The sequence below is a fragment of the Molossus molossus genome, unplaced genomic scaffold (genome assembly GCF_014108415.1).
Source record: "Molossus molossus isolate mMolMol1 unplaced genomic scaffold, mMolMol1.p scaffold_m16_p_24, whole genome shotgun sequence".
In the NCBI taxonomy this organism is placed as follows: Eukaryota; Metazoa; Chordata; class Mammalia; order Chiroptera; family Molossidae; genus Molossus; species Molossus molossus.
The window spans coordinates 10,616,365-10,634,953 of record NW_023425360.1 but is presented as its reverse complement, the minus strand read 5'-3'; the positions used below and the strand labels follow the sequence as shown (position 1 = coordinate 10,634,953).

At 51.4% G+C, this 18,589-nt stretch overlaps 1 protein-coding gene across 1 annotated transcript; it reads right to left on the bottom strand.

The window, feature by feature from the left end:
- Nucleotides 1-9,235: 9,235 nt before the first annotated feature.
- PGPEP1L (pyroglutamyl-peptidase I like) lies at nucleotides 9,236-12,761 on the bottom strand. The gene is given in 7 exon segments (XM_036278152.1): nucleotides 9,236-9,462; nucleotides 9,465-9,521; nucleotides 10,113-10,170; nucleotides 10,172-10,281; nucleotides 10,284-10,337; nucleotides 11,213-11,297; nucleotides 12,672-12,761. Coding segments are annotated over 7 exon segments (681 nt in total).
- Between the last annotated feature and the right edge of the window lie 5,828 nt (nucleotides 12,762-18,589).

Sequence of the window (18,589 nt, the reverse complement as noted above, 5' to 3'; positions counted from 1 at the left end):
CTCCCCACCCCCACCTTCTGTCCCAGGAATTCTGCAGCAGACAGGCCCCGTCCAGGGACAGCCTGGCAGGCAGGCCCAAGCAGAGGTCACCCACGTGCCAGTCTCCTGTCCTCCCAGCTGCCCCGCCAGGGCCTGGGCCCATCTGTTCACACAGGTTTGCAAGGACAGCAGCTCAGACAGCAGCACGAAGACGAGCGGTACGTGGATTCGCGCTTTCTCAGCCTCGGTGACATCTCTGTTACTAGGACTTCTTCATGGCTCTCACAGTTCTATGTCAGACCGTGAAACATTTGCCTACACATCGTCTTTAATGTCGCTTTTATAACTTTTTTACGGTTCAGATATTCATCTATACGTCTGTACAGAAAAAAGAAAGCTGCTATTTTTTGTTGTTGTTGTTCTTTATCTTTGTGGATTTAATCTATGAAACTTTCAGGTCTGCCCTTCTTCCCTCTCTGCTCTCTCCAAGAAACTTCCTGCGCTTTGTACTAGCCTACGGACTCTCTTCCTCTCCCCAGTGACCGATACTTTAGAGCTTAACTTGCCATGAACTGTTCGATGCCTTTTTATACATCCACGCTCCCCTCTCCGCTCCCCTGGCCCCGTTAGTTCTGTTACAACCTGCAGGCTCGGTGGGCACGAGGCTGATGAGGGAAGAAGGCGGAAAGGGGTCCCTTTCCGCTGCCCACTCTCACGCCGCACTGGAGCCTGCTGCCGTGCGAGGCGTGTTACAAGCTCAGCTCAGACACAAAGGCTCAGTGCTCACACATCCGTTCAGTGTTCCTCGTCCAGACGGACAAGCCTCCCCTTCTCCCTCCCTGGCTTTGTTTTGGTTGTGATATACATATATCTTTTTTTTTTTTTAATTCTTGGGTACAACAGCAGTTTGAACTGCAGACACTAGTTATTTGGATTATGTTTTTTTAATTTTTTTAGTAGATATTTAACCCTTCCATCCTATGAAAAACAGCTGCTGAGTCAAGGGTGCAGCGGAGTGTGGTCCAGTGGGCCCCTCTGTGGCCTTCTGCCACCACCCTCCAGACCAATCTACCTGTCCTTAGACCCAGAAAATCCCAGGGACCTCCTTGGCACGGGCAGGGAGCGGGGCGCCCACCGCCAGGTCTGCCGGGAGCAGGCCAGGCTGGAGCAGCACCCGGGTCGCGGTGCCCGGAGCCCCGTGCTCGCCCCAGGGGACCAGGGCCCTGGCGTTGGCACTCTCCCCTTGGCCAGGACTCAAGTGCTCAGGGCCTGGGGGCCTTTCGCTGTGTGTTTAGCACTTCCCACCGGAGTGATGACAGCACAGAGTTGCTTCTGGGATGGAAACACTTAAATCGGAGGAAGAACAAAGCTCAAATGTGATGACTGCCAGTTGTGACTGGAGATTGGACACAAAAAGGGAAGCTCAGAGTGTTTTGCTTGTCAGTATTCCCAGTATTTTCTCCAGCCTCTGTCCCATAGTTGCTCCCTTTTAGAAACCCAGTAAAAGAAAACAATTAAAAAGGCATATACCGTTTTCTTTGATTTTCTGATTCCAGTTCCAACCTCTGTAGAGAAGCCCCCTTATGATTTTAAATACTGACAAAAGGGTTTTTTTTGTGTGTGTAAGAAGGGACAGTTTTTGTTTTTTGTTCCCCAAGCATTTATCTACCTCACACTTATTTTTTATATGTGTATATACAAAAAAGAATACATCTCACATTTCTCAGCACCTGACAATATGCTGTTAATACCGGTGACCTCATCCACCCACAGGCCACACACCAGTGACACAGGGCCGGGCCGGGCTGTACGGGGTCGAAGCGCCCCCTCTCCCTCTCCGCTTCTCTCCTGCAGCTTGCCTTTCCCTGAGCTGTCTCACTTGGCGTTGCTTTTTTCTTCTTCTCCTAACTCGGTTCCCCAAGAGGTTACGAGGTGTCAGGATTGCCCCCAGGCCCAGGGTCCCCCACTCAGCTGGGAGGTGAGGGGCAGAGTGCCCAGTGGGAAGGCCCCGTGGCTGTCCCCAGCGGGCTGTCTTTGAGAGCGGCTGCTCTGTGCGGACAGTGACAGCAGAACCTGTCGCTGGAAGAGCCGCAGTTTCCTGGGTTTTTGAAGGGCAGGCGGCGCCGAGGGGCAGACCGGTTGTCAGCGGCCACAGTGTGTGTTTGCTCCACTGGGCGCCACTCTTATGCCCTGGATGAGCCTGTGCCCCGCGGGGCCATGTGATCACTGTGCCGCCTGCTGGCAACGGCGCTGCCCCAGCGCTCTGAGAGTTCTGCCCGCCAGGCCTCCTGCTCGAGAATGCAGAGGTTCTGGACCTCCCAGCCAATCCCTTCCAGAATGTACTGCGGAGAAAAGCCCCTTCCCCCTCACCGGACTGTTCTGTCAACATCACCCTCAGTTCCTCCTCCTTCCCAGGGGAAAACAAAGATGTACCAAACCTTCCAGCTGGAAAGGGCAGTGGTCAGCGCCAAGCCTCTGGGGTGTCGCACCTCCCACCAGGCTGTGCCTCTGTCCCTGCCCTTCTCACAGGGGTGGACGGTGCATCCCCAGGTTCCAGCAGCTGCTGTCATAGGCCCGGGTTTGATCGGGGCAGCACGGCGGGGCTGTCCAAAGTGTGGGTGCTCCTCGGAAGTCCCAGTGCTGCCACTCAGCTCGGGCATCCCCCCTCGGGCAAGAACACGCCCTTCCAGGCCCCCTGGGATCTCGAGGTCATTGAGAAATACTGTTTGATCAGGGTTTTCTTCTTCCATGCTGTAGGTGACCCCCTTGGAATAGTGGCCTCTCTTTTGCACATATCTTCCAGTTCCCACAACTGGATTCCTACAGATCATTCAGCTGGTTATAAGGGTTTCCTTTCAACTGTCCGAGTTGTCGGTGTCATTTTGTTTTTGTTTGACGTAGGTGGTTTTTCTTTAAGTAGAAAGCAAACACTAAGTATAGTGCCCATTGTAACAAATGCTTCAGAAACGCTTACATGAAAGAGAAACGCTTGCTTGTGCGATGGTGCGGTCATCTCATGGACCAAAGCACCCACCTGGATGCTGCCAAGGCACCATCTCGCCACAGCCTGGCTCTGTGCCGACTGCCCCACCTCTTCTTGGTTTTTCTCTTTTGTATGCTCCAAATAACTTCCTCAAGCTGAGTTGTGGCATTTTCCATGCAACTTCCTTCTGACAGCAGCTCCTGCTGCTTGAAGTGACACAAACCACAGAGGCACGTCGAGTGGATGTGAGCGTCACCGCATTGTCACACGTGGCCTTTCCCGGAGGCAGCGGGAGCTGGTGTCTTCTGGAGACGCTGTTGAACTTCAGCTGGGTGAGACCCAAGACCACCCAGGTCTCCTCTGTGGGATATTGTGACGTTTGACACACAGTTGGAATGAGCTTCCTTTTTGGAAGAAAGAAGACGGGGCCCACGGCCAACACTGGCCTCCCCTTCCAGCCTGCTTCTCGTGATTTGGAGCAACGTTTCGATGGTAGAAGAAGAAGCGGCTGGTAAAACAGAAAAGTGGTGATTGTGGAACTACCCAGTGGCAAAATGCTTGGCATGAACTGGTGTGTTTTTGTTGGGATAACGGATGTATGAGCCAAGTATGAAGCCAAATCCTAGGCCAGTTGGTTCCACCGAAGCCTCTTTCTCAGCAGCCCACCTCTGTTGGCAGGTGGGCGCGTGATGCCACCCACTCTCGTGGCAAGGCCACGCTAGCTCAATGGGTGAGAAGGCGAGGCTACTCGGTCCAAGGTCCTGGGCGGTCACTCATGGGTCCCCCCAGAGTGGCCAGAGTATCGAAGGCAACTCCTTTCCAAAACGTAGGCCTAGGCCCCTTCCAGTGGACAGTTACCCTCCATGCTCTGCCTTGGCCCGTCCCAACAGTCCCAGTGATGATTTAAGTTAACGTTACTTTTGTGTTTGTCGGCTGTCCTTCCATTTCCTGGGCTAAGCAGTGTTGAGAGATGTGGACCAGAGATCCACTCTCTCAGAACCAGTGATGGCAGTCAGACTTTCTTACTCTACTGACATGGTCAGTACAAATGAGAAGTTCAAGAAAGGATGTTTCAGGTGGAACCTCTCTGTTGCCAGAGATGCTGAAGATACAGATCTTGGACAGGCCAGAGGGTTTCATGTTTGGCCTCCAGCTCAGATGACTAGTTGGTCATTTAGAGAAAAGGCAGATGAATACCCCTTGATGGTGGAATGATCAGACGGTAGGAAACCACTGTAACGGGTCCTCACAGGATGTGAAGAGAAGAATTGTGAGCAGAAGGGTCCAGGGCTTGGAAGAAGTGTGGGCCGTGTTATGAACTTGATGGTTTCTTGAGAGTATCAGGCCACATCGAGGCTCAAGAGTCATCCATGGGCATTTGTATTCAACAAATAAGTCTAACATCCTACATTGGGAACTGTTATTGTGGAGTTAAGTCCAATTGTTCAAGGGCATGAACTACATCGCGCCCATCAGTGGTCAGTTCTGGGGCATGACGTTAGGGTTTTGTTTTATTTTGTTTATGCAAGAATATGATTACTCATCTGTATGGCCACGTTTGTGTGTGTCCACATCTTTTTGGTAAGCATTGTTTTAATTAGTCACACATTAGCATTTTCAATAGGGCTCTTCAGTCCAGTAGATTACGGGTAGTCAGTTGACGAAGATCTGGTTTACAAGAACTAATTAAACGTTTCATTGCATTTTTGTAAGAACATAGAATAATTTTATAAACCGTGTGTAGTTTATAATCGCCGAAATAATTTAAAGACACTTTTTTCTCTGGGCAAATGTGTGCTTGTGATCCATTTTTTTTTTAGGACACCTGTTTACTAGCTAGCTTTACAATATGCCAAAAAAGGAGTTTTCCCGGACCCAAGCCGTGGTTCACCCTCTTTACCCCTATGCTTTGTGCCCTAGTTTATAACAGGAATGATGGTGATTTAAGTAGTTCTGTATCTTCAGTATCTTGGTCTTCCTGAACCCTCTGGTTGGGAAGGGGATCATCTTTTGCTGGTCATTTCCCTTTGGGGTGCAGCTACTTTAGCGGGCTGAAAGAACCTCATTGGCCAAGGAAATAGAAGAGGTGTCACAGCCCATTGGTGCCCATGGCACTCTTGGGCGCCTGGTGCGGTCGGTACCACTGTGACACAATGCCTCGAGATGGAAAGACTGCACCGCCACGGTGCCACAGTGGTCACCGCACACAGACTTTTCACAAAAGGTGGCAAATTCTGGTGCAGGCGGGCTGTTTGCTTATATGCCTCATGTTATGATTAATGCTTTGTTATAACAAGGAAGAGACTCTTTATTTTTAAGGCACAACACCGAAGATACATTTTCCAATACAAAACAAAATCCTTTTTAATAGAAACTACACACACACAATTTTTTTAAGTCTGACTCCATTTCCGCTAGCTCCCAATGGATTATGGGCCATGTCTACACAACACCACGAAGTCCCCATCATTGGAAATGTGGGGATTCTACACAACATGGGAGGAAAGTCCAGAAACGGGGTTTTCTGTTTTCAACTCTGCGTTCAGATGTTTGATGTTGCGTAGACACGTCCACAAGTGGTAGAGACACTTGGCAAAAACATGTGTCTGCTTTCTCAGCCAGTGAGGTTGAAGTGGGTGTTTTGCCAGAGTTTGTCTACCTCTGGGACAAAATTTAAAAAAGAAATCAAACCAGAAGGCGCGATGGAATGGATGCATTACACATAATTCATTTTCTGAGTTTTCTTCTTTTAAAAAACAGTTTTTTAAAAAAGTTTTTAAAAAATGGTAATTAACAAAGCCAATTTGTTACAAGACTTTCTGTGTATAAATTATTCCTAAAACTTTCCTCTGTTTATATAAAAAAAAAATCAGTAGATAAAAAAAACAAAAAAAAACAACAAAAAAAAAACCTTCAAAAATGTTTTTGTATATTCTGTTGTTAAGAATTTATTCCTGTTACTGCGATATACTCTGGATTCTTTACATTATGGGTGGGGGGGAGAAACTTTGTCTATTTTGAATGGCTGAAGCTACGCAACTTTAGTTTATCTTACTCTGCTTTTTTCTAGTAGTTAAAGTACTACATGGTTTAAGTTAAATAAAAGACTTCTGAATGCATTTCTGGCCTCCGATTTTGTTCTCCGCCTTCCTGGCAGAATCGAGGCTGCGAGGCAGGAAAGTGCGCTGTGTGTTCACACAGGTCACCTGGAGGTGTTCCGAGGCTTTGCCTTATTTCTGATAGTTGAACCCTCTCAGCATGCAAATCGCTGGTGAAGACAGGGATGCTATCCTGTTTCTCACTCCTTTAAATCAGTTGGAAGGGAATCTGAACACCTAAAATACAGAACTCTACGTCAGTTTCAACCGATCTATAGATTTTTCCTACACCTTCCACGGACAAAAGTCAGGCCAAGGTAGGCTTGATCTGGGTGACTCGGGGGCAAAGGACTGACCTCGACATTGCCATGTCAGTGTTGGTACCCGCAGCCAGGGTGCCTCAGAGCGGGCAGGGGAGACCAAGGAAGCACACGGGACGTGGCCTGCTGGAGGTGTTCAGAAAAGTTAGCCCCTTTAAGCTGATGATCTCAGCCTGCCCTGAGGACTCTACAATCGGGCAGCAGTATCTTTGCCAGGGACATGGACACAGTAGGAAATGAGAATACATGTTTAAAGGAAACAAGCTGTAAACGTTCTAGAATGGAACCAGAGATACTTAACACACATCAGGACAAGCTGGTCCATCACTGAACTTTGATCATGGGACATCTTACGGTAACAGACTCGGGCCACTGGATAAAGGGCTCCATAGTAAGGTATAGGCAGCAAAACTAAATCAAAGGTCATGCTTAAGACCTGGTGAGTCTCACAAGTATTTGGACCTAAAACAAAAGGCATTTCTAAGAAGGGGACTCCCGAGCTTGGTGCTGACCCTGGGATTTTGCTCACCATGGTCACGAAGTGTGTGGCCTTTGGGGGACTGTTACTAGATGACCAATGGCTAAAGGCAGGCTTGTTTCCAAGGCTCCGGGGATGTCTGGGCTGCTGGCAGGGTGAACACGGGAGGCCGGCGTACCTCTCCCACGTTCCCAGGTGCGTTAACACTGCCTGGAATCCAGGCTTCTGAGGTAGGCTCTGCACCTGGCTCCAGAAAGAGCAGCAACTTCTGCAGTGTGAGGACCTCTCTCCGCCATGCCACTTCTTAAGACCCCAAGTCCAGCAGGGTCATTTCTATGGTTATCCTCATAGATCCAACCATGAGCCCACACTCAGGAAGCTGCCTGTTTTTAGAGCGGTCTCCCTTCCCTGATGGACCTTCACATGCATTCAAGTTGGATCTGTGTAACAACTCTGCAGAGGGATTTGTATTCGTTTTATAGATGAGCAAACAAGCAGACATGCCCAAGACCCCCAGCTATTACATGACCGATTCAAGGCTCAGCCAAACAGGTTTTCAGTGACTCAGCAGTGCCATACAGTCATAACTAGACAGGTCCTGCTGTGTATCCATGGGGGATGGCAGGCCACTTAGCCAGGATGTGAGTTCCCTGGGGTTCTCCCTAAAGAACTGTGCAGCCACAGAGGGGGAAATGATGTGTTCATCAAGAGGGAGCTCTGAGCCTCCCAACCAAATGACACCTAAAAATCTCACGTGTGTGTGGCTTGGTGCCAAGCCATCTGAAACAACACAGGAGCCGGGACCAGAGGTTCCCTGCTTGCCACTGTCCTGACATGGGAGTTGGAATAACGGAGGGGTCGGGGGATCCGGGCTCTGAGTAGCAGTGTTTGCCTACAAGACAGAAGGCTCTGCACGTTAACAACCATGCAGCCGGACCTCTGCATGCTGGCCGGACCATCCCACTCCCACTCGCTGGCTTTGATATGCTACACCGTGACTTTGATCTGTTTTATGTCAAACGATCCAGTTTCATGGGCAAACGGGGTCCTGTGAAGTCTGTTCCAAATGCACAAGTACTCCAGAGGGCTGCCCAGTTCCTTTGTTACAAAGGTGCAGATACTTTTTCTCATAGTGAATGAGTCTGAGCACGAAGTGATGATCTTTTTAAACATAATTATGTGAAAAGGAATAGTTGTGAGCACACCAAGATAATGAGAAATTTCCCAGAGCTTAGCCATCTTCAACCCTTTCCTCCAAATAACACGTTGCGAATGGGGTTCCCAGTGGAAATTTGCTCCCAGAAAACACTGGACAAGTAAAACCTTACCGTGAGCACTGCAGTGTCATGAAATCAAAATTAAAGGTGAGAAGGGAAGAGAAGCAAACCTAGCTATTAACCTTTGCTTCAAGACCAAACACTACAGGTAGGAATATAAAGGTGTGGCTGTTATGAAAAACAGCATGGCAGCCCCTCAAAAAACTAAACCTAGAATTATAGGTATATACCCAAAGGTAGTATTAATCACAATAACCACAAGGTGGAAGCAACCCAGAGTCTATCAAAAAATAAATGGATAAGCAAAATGTGGTCTATTCACACAATAAAATATTATTCAGCCTTAAAGAGGAAAGAAATTCTGATGCATGGTACAACATAAATGAACCTTAAAGACATGCTGAGTGCAACAAGCCTGTCACAAAAGGACAAATATTGTGATTCCATTTATATGAGGCCCCTAGAGTATCAAATCCAGGTAGACCAATGGTTCAAGAGGTGAGGAGGGCACATTGTTTAATAGGCACATAATTTCAGTTTGGGGTAATGAGAAAGTTCTAGATGATTGTGACACAGTTTAAGTACATAATACTACTGAGCACTTAAAAATGGTTAAAATCGTAAATTTTATGTTTCATGTATTTTATCACATTTTTTTTATTTAAAAAGGAAAAGAAAAAACAAACACTTGAGACTCAGTGGCTCAGAAGCTGCCTAGAGTCTGGATGAAGGAGCTTCGAGGCCAGGAATCGGGCACTAAGCGGTGACCATACCTGTGTGTCCCCATGGCCAGCTGGTCACGGATCAACCCACCATGTGAGGCTCTGCAGAACAGGCCTGTGGTCCCCGCAAACTGGGCAGGATCACATGAACCCGCTGTCTAGTCTTCTAAGACAAAAAAAAAAAAAAAAAAAAAAGACTAGGATTTCATTTTATTGTCATGAAAACCCTAACTGAAGCTAGTTAATCCCTTGTGAAACGTCTGCCTTTCTGAGTGTTCTGCTTTCTGACAATAAAATAACTCTTTTGTGATTTCGTTGGGCTAATTCAGAATTTGTTCCTCTGCGTAAACCGTTTTACAAGCAACTTTTAAAAGCCTCTCAAAGCACAGCTGAAGTCTCCACACAGGACTGAAACATTTCATTTGCTCCAGGAAAGGAGCGGTGTCCCATTTGGTTCTCTTTGGCTGGAACCACCCAGGTTGAGTTTTCCATGAACCAGGCTTTGAACTTGGGCTTTCTCACCCTCTCCGGCATCTCCCGGATGGTGACTTACAGGGCTTTCCCCACTAGGCTGGCCGGGAGCCTTGGAGAAAGTGGAGGAACTGGATGAGCGCAGCACCCCCATTTCCATGGTGCAAAGACAGGTAGGTGTGATCAGACATATGGGCAACCGCAAGAAGGGCCAGGACCAGCCTCTAACCTCAGTGAAAGGTAAGGCGAAGGGGTGGTGTAGCATCCCCACAACATGAGGGAGGCTGCCACCCAGGGAGACGGAGGTCTTGTCCCTCCGCCCCAGAAAGAGCATGTTACTGGGAATAGGCTGGGGACACGCTGGCTCTTGGCCTCGTGGTCTCATGACCAGCAACTGGCCGAGCTGGGTTCACCCTGAACCCATGAGCCCTTCTCGTTTCTGTCTACATCACAGAGTCAGGAAAATCAAAGGTGAGTCCATCTCTATCTGGGGCGAAATCAGAATAGTTCAATCACACCTCGGGCCGCAATAAATGAAAATAACGTGTTCACAGAGTGGCTGTCAAAACACGCCTTCACGTCTGTTTTTCTACCTAAAGGCCGTGTTGGGGGCAGGGGACAGGTCTGCAAGGGCCACCCTGGGTGGCACCGTGTGACCACGTGCTGGGTGGCGGGCTCACGGTGGCCTCTCAGAGGGAAGGGGGACATCCTGGGAGAAGGATGGGTGGAGGGGACACAGCGGCTATCCTCCCTGACCTACCTGCTCAGTGACGCGACACAACGCACCTGCCCGCGTCGCGGGAGAACGCCCGGGCCTTCCCCTCCTCAGCCACGCGCCTGCGTGCTGACCGCCATCTTGCTGACCCACGCCTCGATCACTTCCGGGCCAAGCGGGAGGCGCGTGCTGTGCTCCGGCCGGAAGTCTCGAACGTCGGCATCGCGATATTTCCTGGTTCGGAAACCACGGCCCTGGTGGCGCTGTCCGAGGCCACGTGCACCATGAGCCGCGTCCGCAGGTGCCGAGGAGGGTTCAGGGAGGCTGAGGCCGCTTTGTCACCAGGTATCACCAAGCAGAGGGCTATGCAAGGCGGCAAAACCTCTCCAACCAACTGCGCCCCCTCCCCCCCCCCCCCCGCAATCCTCCCCTAATTAATAGGCTGGATGGAAAAACAGCTGGATGGGAAATCATGCCGCATTTCATGGAAATGCATTTATAGTTCAAAATACCCTTAACTAGGGTGGAATACTCCCATTTTTCCTGGGGGGTGGGGGTCCAGCTGGTCTCTAAGACCCCAGGCGACGCTTCATTGCCTTGGAGCCCTGCTGCAGGAAGTCAGTAACGTGCGGACTTATTAGCTTGAAAAAAAAAATGGCCAAGTGTTTCATCAGAAGGGTTGGAGCGTTGTCTTAATGGTGTGGAGGTGTATCTTTTCTTCGTCTCACCATCTCATCCCTGCATTGGGGTTTTAGGTAGTGACGGTTCAGATAAGTTGGCCGGTGTTTTGAGCGTGGCCTTCCCCAGGTGGGCCACCTTGCAGCCAGACTTCCCTGCTCCAGGTGGCTGGGAGCTGCCCCCAGGGCCTCTCTGGTTGGGGTAATTATCATTTGAGTCCTGGCTGGGAATACAGCTTCTGTGTCTTTTCCTCCTCCTCTCTCCAGCATCTTCTTCCGAGATCTACGTTGCATTTCAGCTTAAACTTTTAGGAACCGGCTCAAAACCTTATAAAATCTGCTGGAACCGTACTGGTGGGATGCCGGTGTGGTGTGTACCTCAGCCATCAACCCTAGAACCAGGCTTCAGGGGTTCACAGCCTGGGGGGCTCTGTCACATCATCAGCACCACCACCCTGCCCCCACTGGCTCCCCAGCCATCCTTTACTGGTGGTTGAAGATCTTCCCAGATGCTGGTGACTGTGTGCTTCACCTCCCTGTAATCCACGGGCAGCCGATGAGTCCACAGCACCCCTCCCTGTCACTTCCCAGGCCCAGCCTCCAGAGCTCCAGGGGAAAGAAGCAGGCAGACTCACCTCCCTTGACAGAGGGCCTGGGGGCTTCCCTGAAAAGCTAACATTTGGGGTCATCCATCCCACTCCCAGGGGCCTTGAATGGGCCTAGACCCTGCCCTGAAGGAGCCACACAGTGCAAGGGGCCAGCAGGAAAGCACAATTCAAGGCCCAGAGAAGCTGTTCCCATCAAGATGTGGGTCCCAGCCTTCAGGTTAGGAAGTAGTTCACAGAGCGGGTGTAGGGGAGTTCCGAGGGACAGGTGGGGTAAACCAGATGAAGAATTCGGGAAGGGCGTGTCAGGCATAGTCCAGGATGGATACTTAGCCTTCCTGCACTCTGATCTCAGAGTTAACTGCAGGGAGCACCCCCAGGCATGTTGGCAAACAACCGCCACCGACTGTGTCTGGCGACACTGGCTCCTAAAGGAAGAGTGGGAACAGAAGTTGGAAAGGTCTGCAGGAAGTCAGATTGAGTGTTTAGCTGAAGGCTAGCTTTTCTCCTTAGGGCAATGGGAGCCATCTGAGGATGTGCACAAGGCGCTAATGAGGCATCCTAAGAGGATGGAGGTGGAGGCAGAGGTGGACTGGGGAGTTTAGTGGGGTTGATGTTGGCCCCTTGGCTCTGTATGTGTGGCGTATACAGAGCCACTGACACTGACCAGGCAAGGCAGCAAAGTTATGTGAGATCTAGAGAGAGAGCAAATGCAGGAAGAGGAGGATAAGGTAGAGAGAACCCAAGGTCAAGGAGCACCCTCCTTCAAGGGTAAGAGAAACAGAGGGCAGTTTGGAAGGAAGAAAAGCAGGAGAGTGTGATCTTAGGAGTGTGTATTTCACTGTGGGCAAACGTGAAATCAAATCAGGAACCTGAAAGCATCCCGGAAAAGGCCAAGTTCTCTCCCTGGCCAGGAGTCATGCTTGTCACCAGGATGGTTTGGATCAGTGCCTCGTCCTCCCTGACCCCCTTCCCTGGTGTTTCAGGATATCCGAGCGTGTGCACCGTTGGATGGAGAAGACAGCCAGGGATGTCAGGCCTGCCCAAGGTTGCAGCCAGTAGACTGCAGGACCCTGTCCTAGGCTTCGGAGGACACAGCTGCACCTGACGTGCCCAGACGCGAGTCTGCCTATGTTGCTGTCATTGAGGAGAACACTTCTGGCCAACTTCGATGTCTCAGGTCTGTCCTGGACCAGCTCAGCCTTCCTGAGGGGCTCTGCCCCATCCTCCAGACACCACTCAGAAGCCCAGTCCCCTGGACCAGCTCAAACTTTGCTCTCTTCCAAAAGTAAGTGCCAACACCGCATCCCTATTGGGGTCCTTGAGGGAGAGTCCATTTGCCTGACTCTGATGGTGGGAGGCAGGAAGGAAGCCAGGGCGTGCCAGGCACGGACAGGAAGGCAGTGGAAGAAGCAGGCTGAGCTCCAGGTGGCCATTGCGAGGGCCACACAGACCAGGGGGGTTCCAGGTCTTGTGATGCTGTGTGGGCCCCTGTGCTGGAGAGAATGAGTGGGGTTGGTCTCTGTATGCTGTCAGCTCAGTGGTGTTCCCACAGGGTGTGGCTCTGAGCACAGATGCAGAGGGACCCCAGAACCAAACGGAGTGGCCTGGGTATGTGCTTTCAGGGCCGTACCCCGATGAGCTCTAGCTCTGTTGTCAGTGGCAACAGCAATTAATTATGCTCACGCAGCTGCAGAGGGAGCCTGAGGGCTGGAGACGTGCACCTTGAGCCCAGCAGCTTGTGGGGGCCACACCCAAGCGGCCCAGCAGCGGCTGGCCAGTGCCTCATCTTCACGTCGGCGTGCCGCTCTGCTTCTTGGTTGGCACACATGCAGAGCCCAGACCTGGTCGGGCCACAGCGTGGTTCCCTTCGTCTTTCTCCGCCACAGTCTTTTCTTTCCACCCCACCCTATGCCATTTGAGAAGGGAGAGGAGAGAGAGCATCTCTGGACATCTTGTCGCTCTCCCAGCTGCTGTGTGGGTTCAGCGCTGGGTTGGGGCTCCCTTCCTGAGGGTCCTGTGGCTATTGGAACAAAGCACCACCAACCAGGAGGCTTAGAACAGAAAGGGCTTGTTTCCCAGCCCTGCAGGAAAGAAGTCCAAGATCTCGGGGTAGGCAGGGCCTTGGTCCCTCTGGCCCTGCAGGGAGGCTCGTGTACCTGGCCTCTTCCGCTTTGGGTAGCCCTAGACATCCGTGGGCTCGTGGCAGCAGAGCTGCGGGGTTCTGGTCCTCTCCCCTCTGCGCATGCCTGTCTCTGTCCAGATGACCAGCTTTATAAGGTCACTCAACTCAAGGCTCCCTGGGACTGTACTTCCCAGAAGCCTGATGGCATCACTCTTGCCAGCGTAGAAAGTGCAGGAAAGCCACGCTGTAGGTCTCCCTGGTGTTTCAGAGCTGCTGAGGGATGGCGAGTGTTTGACATTGGACTTGACACCTCTGTGTGTTTTGCTTATCTGAAGATGATGCTCTCCGGAGATTAAAAAGTCCTGCTTCTGCTTATCAGGTGTTCCTTTCAAGCTTCTAATCGGGGCTCAAACACAGTGGACTACAGGCTGACATTAGAAGCCGCCTGCTGGCTTCCGGAGGGACCCCTGGTCTGGGGCGCACTGCAGAACCAGCTGGGAGATGGGAACAGGCACTGTAGGTGGAGGAAAGGCAGATGCCACTCATTGCTTCACCTCAGCTCAGGTCCTTTTTTTGCCACCAGGTAAATTAAGAAAAGCTTTGATTGTTTAGAGATCTTCGGATAGCAGAGTTGCAGATAAGGGATTGTGGAGCAGTATAAACTTGACCTTGTCCTTGTGTCGCTCGGATACTGGATACTGTTATCCAGATCTTCTCGCTGTCTGTTCTGTTCCTGATCCGAAGGTCACCCCCCTCCTTTCCTCTCCTGTCCTGATGAAGGGAGAGCCTGCAGCCCGGTAGGTCTGCCCTGTTACCAGTGACAGGGACCGTCAGCCTCCCCTGGGAGGAGGTGATCACTGCTGCCTTCAAGGGGGGGCTGGACGCTCCAAGGCCATCTGGTTCCCCTGGAGCCCTTCCGGCGGGGGAGGACCTAACAGATACCCCCTGGGGGGACGGAGAACCTTAGGGGAGTAGGTCAGGTCACGTGGCCCTGGCCTACTGCCTGGATGGCCCTGGGAAGTCTGCAGCCATCCTGAGGTCACCAGGATGTGTGGGTAGCTGCATTGGTGGTGTGTGTGTGTGTGTGTGTGTGTGGAGGGGGGTGCTATGAACGGAAATGTGTCCCTAACAAAATCCATATGTTGAAGTCCTCACCCTCATTGCACGGTATTTGGAGATGAGGACTTTGGGAGGTTGCTAGGTTCAGATGAGGTCATGAGGGTGGGGCCCTGTGATAGGATTAGTGCCCTTAGAACCGGAGGAAGAGAACAGAACCAGAGGGCAGCCATCTGCAGGCCAGATCCCAACCATGGTGTCGTAGGACAAAGCAGGGGCTTTGGGGTCAGAAGGATACGGACTTGAGGCCTGGCTCCGCCACCTTTCCTGGTGTACAGTGGGCATGTTGTGTAACTGGGGTGCACCTGTCTCCTCACCTGTGAAACGGGGATCCCGAAGAGTCCGAGGGTTGTTCACAGATATCAAATGAGTTGATTCACAAAAAGTACCCTGCACACTGCCTGGCCCAGAGTCAGGGCTTCGCTTGAGGGATTCATGCGGATAATTAACCCACGTTAATTTGAGAAAGCCATGTAAGAAGGATCTATTGAAAGTGACACTTATTAGACTTTGCTGAGTGGGGCCATCAGAAGCAGAGAGGAGACCATTCTGCACAAGCAGACGGCAGGCCGCTGGCTGCCACCGTCCCTTCTGCTGAGAAAGGCTGGTTGTTTTAGCAAAGAGAGGGGAGGTGCTGTGCAGACCTGGACGGAGCCAGGGGTCTGTGCCTCGGACTGGCACACGCTCTCAGCTAGAATTGCAGAGTGCTTTGCGCTCACGGGGGTGGGACAGAGCCTGGCACACCCATGCTAACCAGAGTGGCTCCAGAGTATTGCTCTCTCCAGGGGGATGACCAGGCTCAGCAGGGACCTAAAAAATGCTTGAACTCCATCAGTGCAAAGGTCCTGGGGCAGCCAGGGGCGAGGGCATGGGGCTTCTGCCTGTTTCTCCCACGTCTTCCTGCTTCCGTGTCATCCAAAATGTGGTCGCCAGGAACACATGGCGGTTTCGCAGAGGAAATCCAAGGAAGGCAGAAAGACACCAGTTGCTCTTGGAATTCTTTTCAAATCCACCGAAGCTGTGGCACCAACTGCTGTTGCAAACAGTTGCTGTTTTTCAAAAATCGAATTCTTTCCCTTGTCAAGTGAGGAATGCATTTCTTCAGTCAGTCGTTCAAGGGAAACTCCTCAGGCTGCTGCTGGATGGTCCTCTGCTCAGGGCTTGGCTGTCCTGGAGGGTCACGTTCTTGCAGTAGACACAGACCAGGAGCAGAGAGTGATGATGGGGGCCCGGACGGTGTGGCTCAGTGATTGAGCATTGGCCCTGCATCAAGAGGTCGCCGGTTCGATTCCCGTCAGGGCACATGCCCAGGTTGTGGGCAAATCCCCAGTGGAGGGCATGCAGGAGGCGGCCAATCGATGTTCTGTCTCATCGATGTTTCTCTCTCTCTAAAATCAATAAAGAGCCCTGGCCGGTTTGGCTCAGCGGTTAGAGCGTCGGCCTGTGGTCCGGAGAGACCCGGGTTCGGTTCCCGCTAAGGGCATGTACCTCGGTTGCAGTTTGTCCCCGGCCCTGGTTGGTCGTGCGGGTGGCAGCCACTCGATGTGTCCCTTTCACATCGATGTTTCTCTCTCTCTCTCTCCCTCCTGCTCTATCTGAACAAAGAATGAAAAAGTGTCCTCGGGTGAGGATAATAAAAATAAATAAATAAATTAAATAAAATAAAGAAAGAAAAAGAAATTTTAAAAAGAGAAAGTGATGGCAGGAGTCTCGGTTGGAAAGGCTGCGCTGGGCCCGGCTGCGGCTGCGCAGGCCGGAGGGCGAGCCCCAGAGGGAGGAGGAGGAGCCTGCTTCTTCCTCCCTGACTTGCTGAGCCTGGTTTCCCTGTCTGAGAAGTGCAGTGACGGGGTTGCCGTGCAGGTTAATCTGTGACCAGAGCTCGGAGGACTAGCAGGATGTGCTGAGGGAAGGGACCTGAGGCTGCGTGATGCGAGCAAAGGTCTCCCTCCCTCGCTCCCGCCTTCCCTTTCCTTCCCTTTTCGGTCTTCTCTCCCTCACTCACCCAGCAGACGCTGGGTGTGGATGCAGGACCTCCTGCATGAGGTGTCTGTGCCGGGCTCCTGCCGTGTCCCCAGGGAGTGACAGCGGAGGAGGGTGTGATGTGGGCTACTCTTAGCTGCTGGGATGGAGGGGCCTGGGAGCCATTGGGGTCGCTGAGACCAATCCAGTCATGAAAAACAGGGACCCTCTAACCCAGTCCCCCACCTGGAGCACTTGTCTCTAAATATTTCTGATCATATGCCCCTCTTTTTTTTTTTTAATATGTTTTTATTGATTTTTCTTTTGAGAAAGAGAGAGAGGAATGGAGAGGGAGGGAGAGAGAGAAAAACATCAATGAGCACCGATTGGCTGCCTCCTGCATGACCCCTCCTGGGCATGGCGCCTCCAACCCAGGCATATGCCCAGGAATCAAACTGGTGACTTCGTGTTCATGGGTGAATACTCGGCCACTGAGCCACACCAGTTGGGCGTCACATGCACCTCTTAAGACAAGGTGTCAGAGTGCACACACACGCACACGCACACACACACATCATGAGCTGATGTCTCAATGTCGCAAGGCAGGTAAGCTTCATTGTTATAGGTGGATATAAGGCTATATTTCCTATGTTTTCCCTAATTCCCCCTTTTTTTGGCCAACTCACCAGATTGTCATTGTTTCTACATGGCACCGTGGCTGGCACAGAGCTCACCTGTGGGTGGAGAAGTGTCACTCGGTGGCTGGTGTGTTTGCTCAGGTCTGCGGCTGGTTGTGGGTTTGCAGACCACATCAGTGAGGACTCCTTGGTCATAATTTGAGGATCAGTATAATTAAATCTGGATAATAGAATCCTGAGATCCATTAACTGCGCTGACTTATTTGTAATAAATGAAAAGTGGATCACAGAGGGGAGCTTCCGTGTCCCCATGGTGTCCCTTGCCTCAAGGCGACACGTCCCTTCTTCCTCAGGACACCATGCCTGTCAGGGACCCGTGGACATAGAAAGCAAAGCCAGCGTCAGTCTAGCTATGACATAACGGCCAAGGTGCATTTCTTTCTTGTTTTTACAGGCTAAAGACAGAACTGTACCTGTGTTAGGGTGGCCATTGTGATTAAAACCGAAAATAACAAGTGTTGGTGAGGACCTGAAGAAGTTGCAGCTTGCACCTGTGTTCTGCCCTGGCTGTGACGAGTCAGGCTGTCCCACTGAGAGTCACCTCTGTCAGAGGCTTAGAAATGTTTCCCAGGCGTACAGATCGTGCACTGTTACTGAGGTTATTTTCCGTCCCTCAAAGGTGACCAGTCAGGCAACTCAAAGGAATCGAGTTAATGACACCTCACCTCTCCTTTCCATGGCCTTTGCCTTAATAGGATTTACATTAGCGACATGGTACTAGCCCAACCGACAAGGGTTTTAAGAACAGCGACACCGCAGTGTCGGGCGTGTGGCCCCTCATCTCCACGACGGCCCAGCCCTGGACGGAATGACTGTGTTCCCTCCAAATCCGTATGCGGAAGGCCCAGTACACGGTGTGCTGGTATTTAGAGGTGGGACCTTTGGGAGATAATTAGGTTTAGGGCTGTTGCGTTCTCTTTATTAATTGACCTCGATCGATTGGCCGCTTAATATGTAATTGCTAAAGGACTTTCTGTCTCCAGATTGCGAGCTCTTAGAACGTAGTTACCAAGATGGGTACAAGGAATAGTCTCACAGGTGGGCAAAGGGGAGGCGACCCCAGCAGGGGGCTGCCTATGGACCACTACGCCAAATGCATCTCGTGGCTCCTCACCCGTAACCCCACCTCTGGGGAACCCTGTGCCTCGCACTTCACCTCCAGGTCCTTTGGGTTCATTATTCTCTGTCGACATAGTTTTGAAAATGCCTGCAAAACAGGAAACACTGTGTCAGTCACCTTCCCACCCAGAGAGAAGGTGCAGCGTGTGAGTACTGGGGCCCAGGGGTGGGACCCAAAGCTGGGAGAGTCAGGAGCGCCCCAGAGAGGCTGCTTAGGGGTGCAGCATAATGATCTGTGGTTATAGAT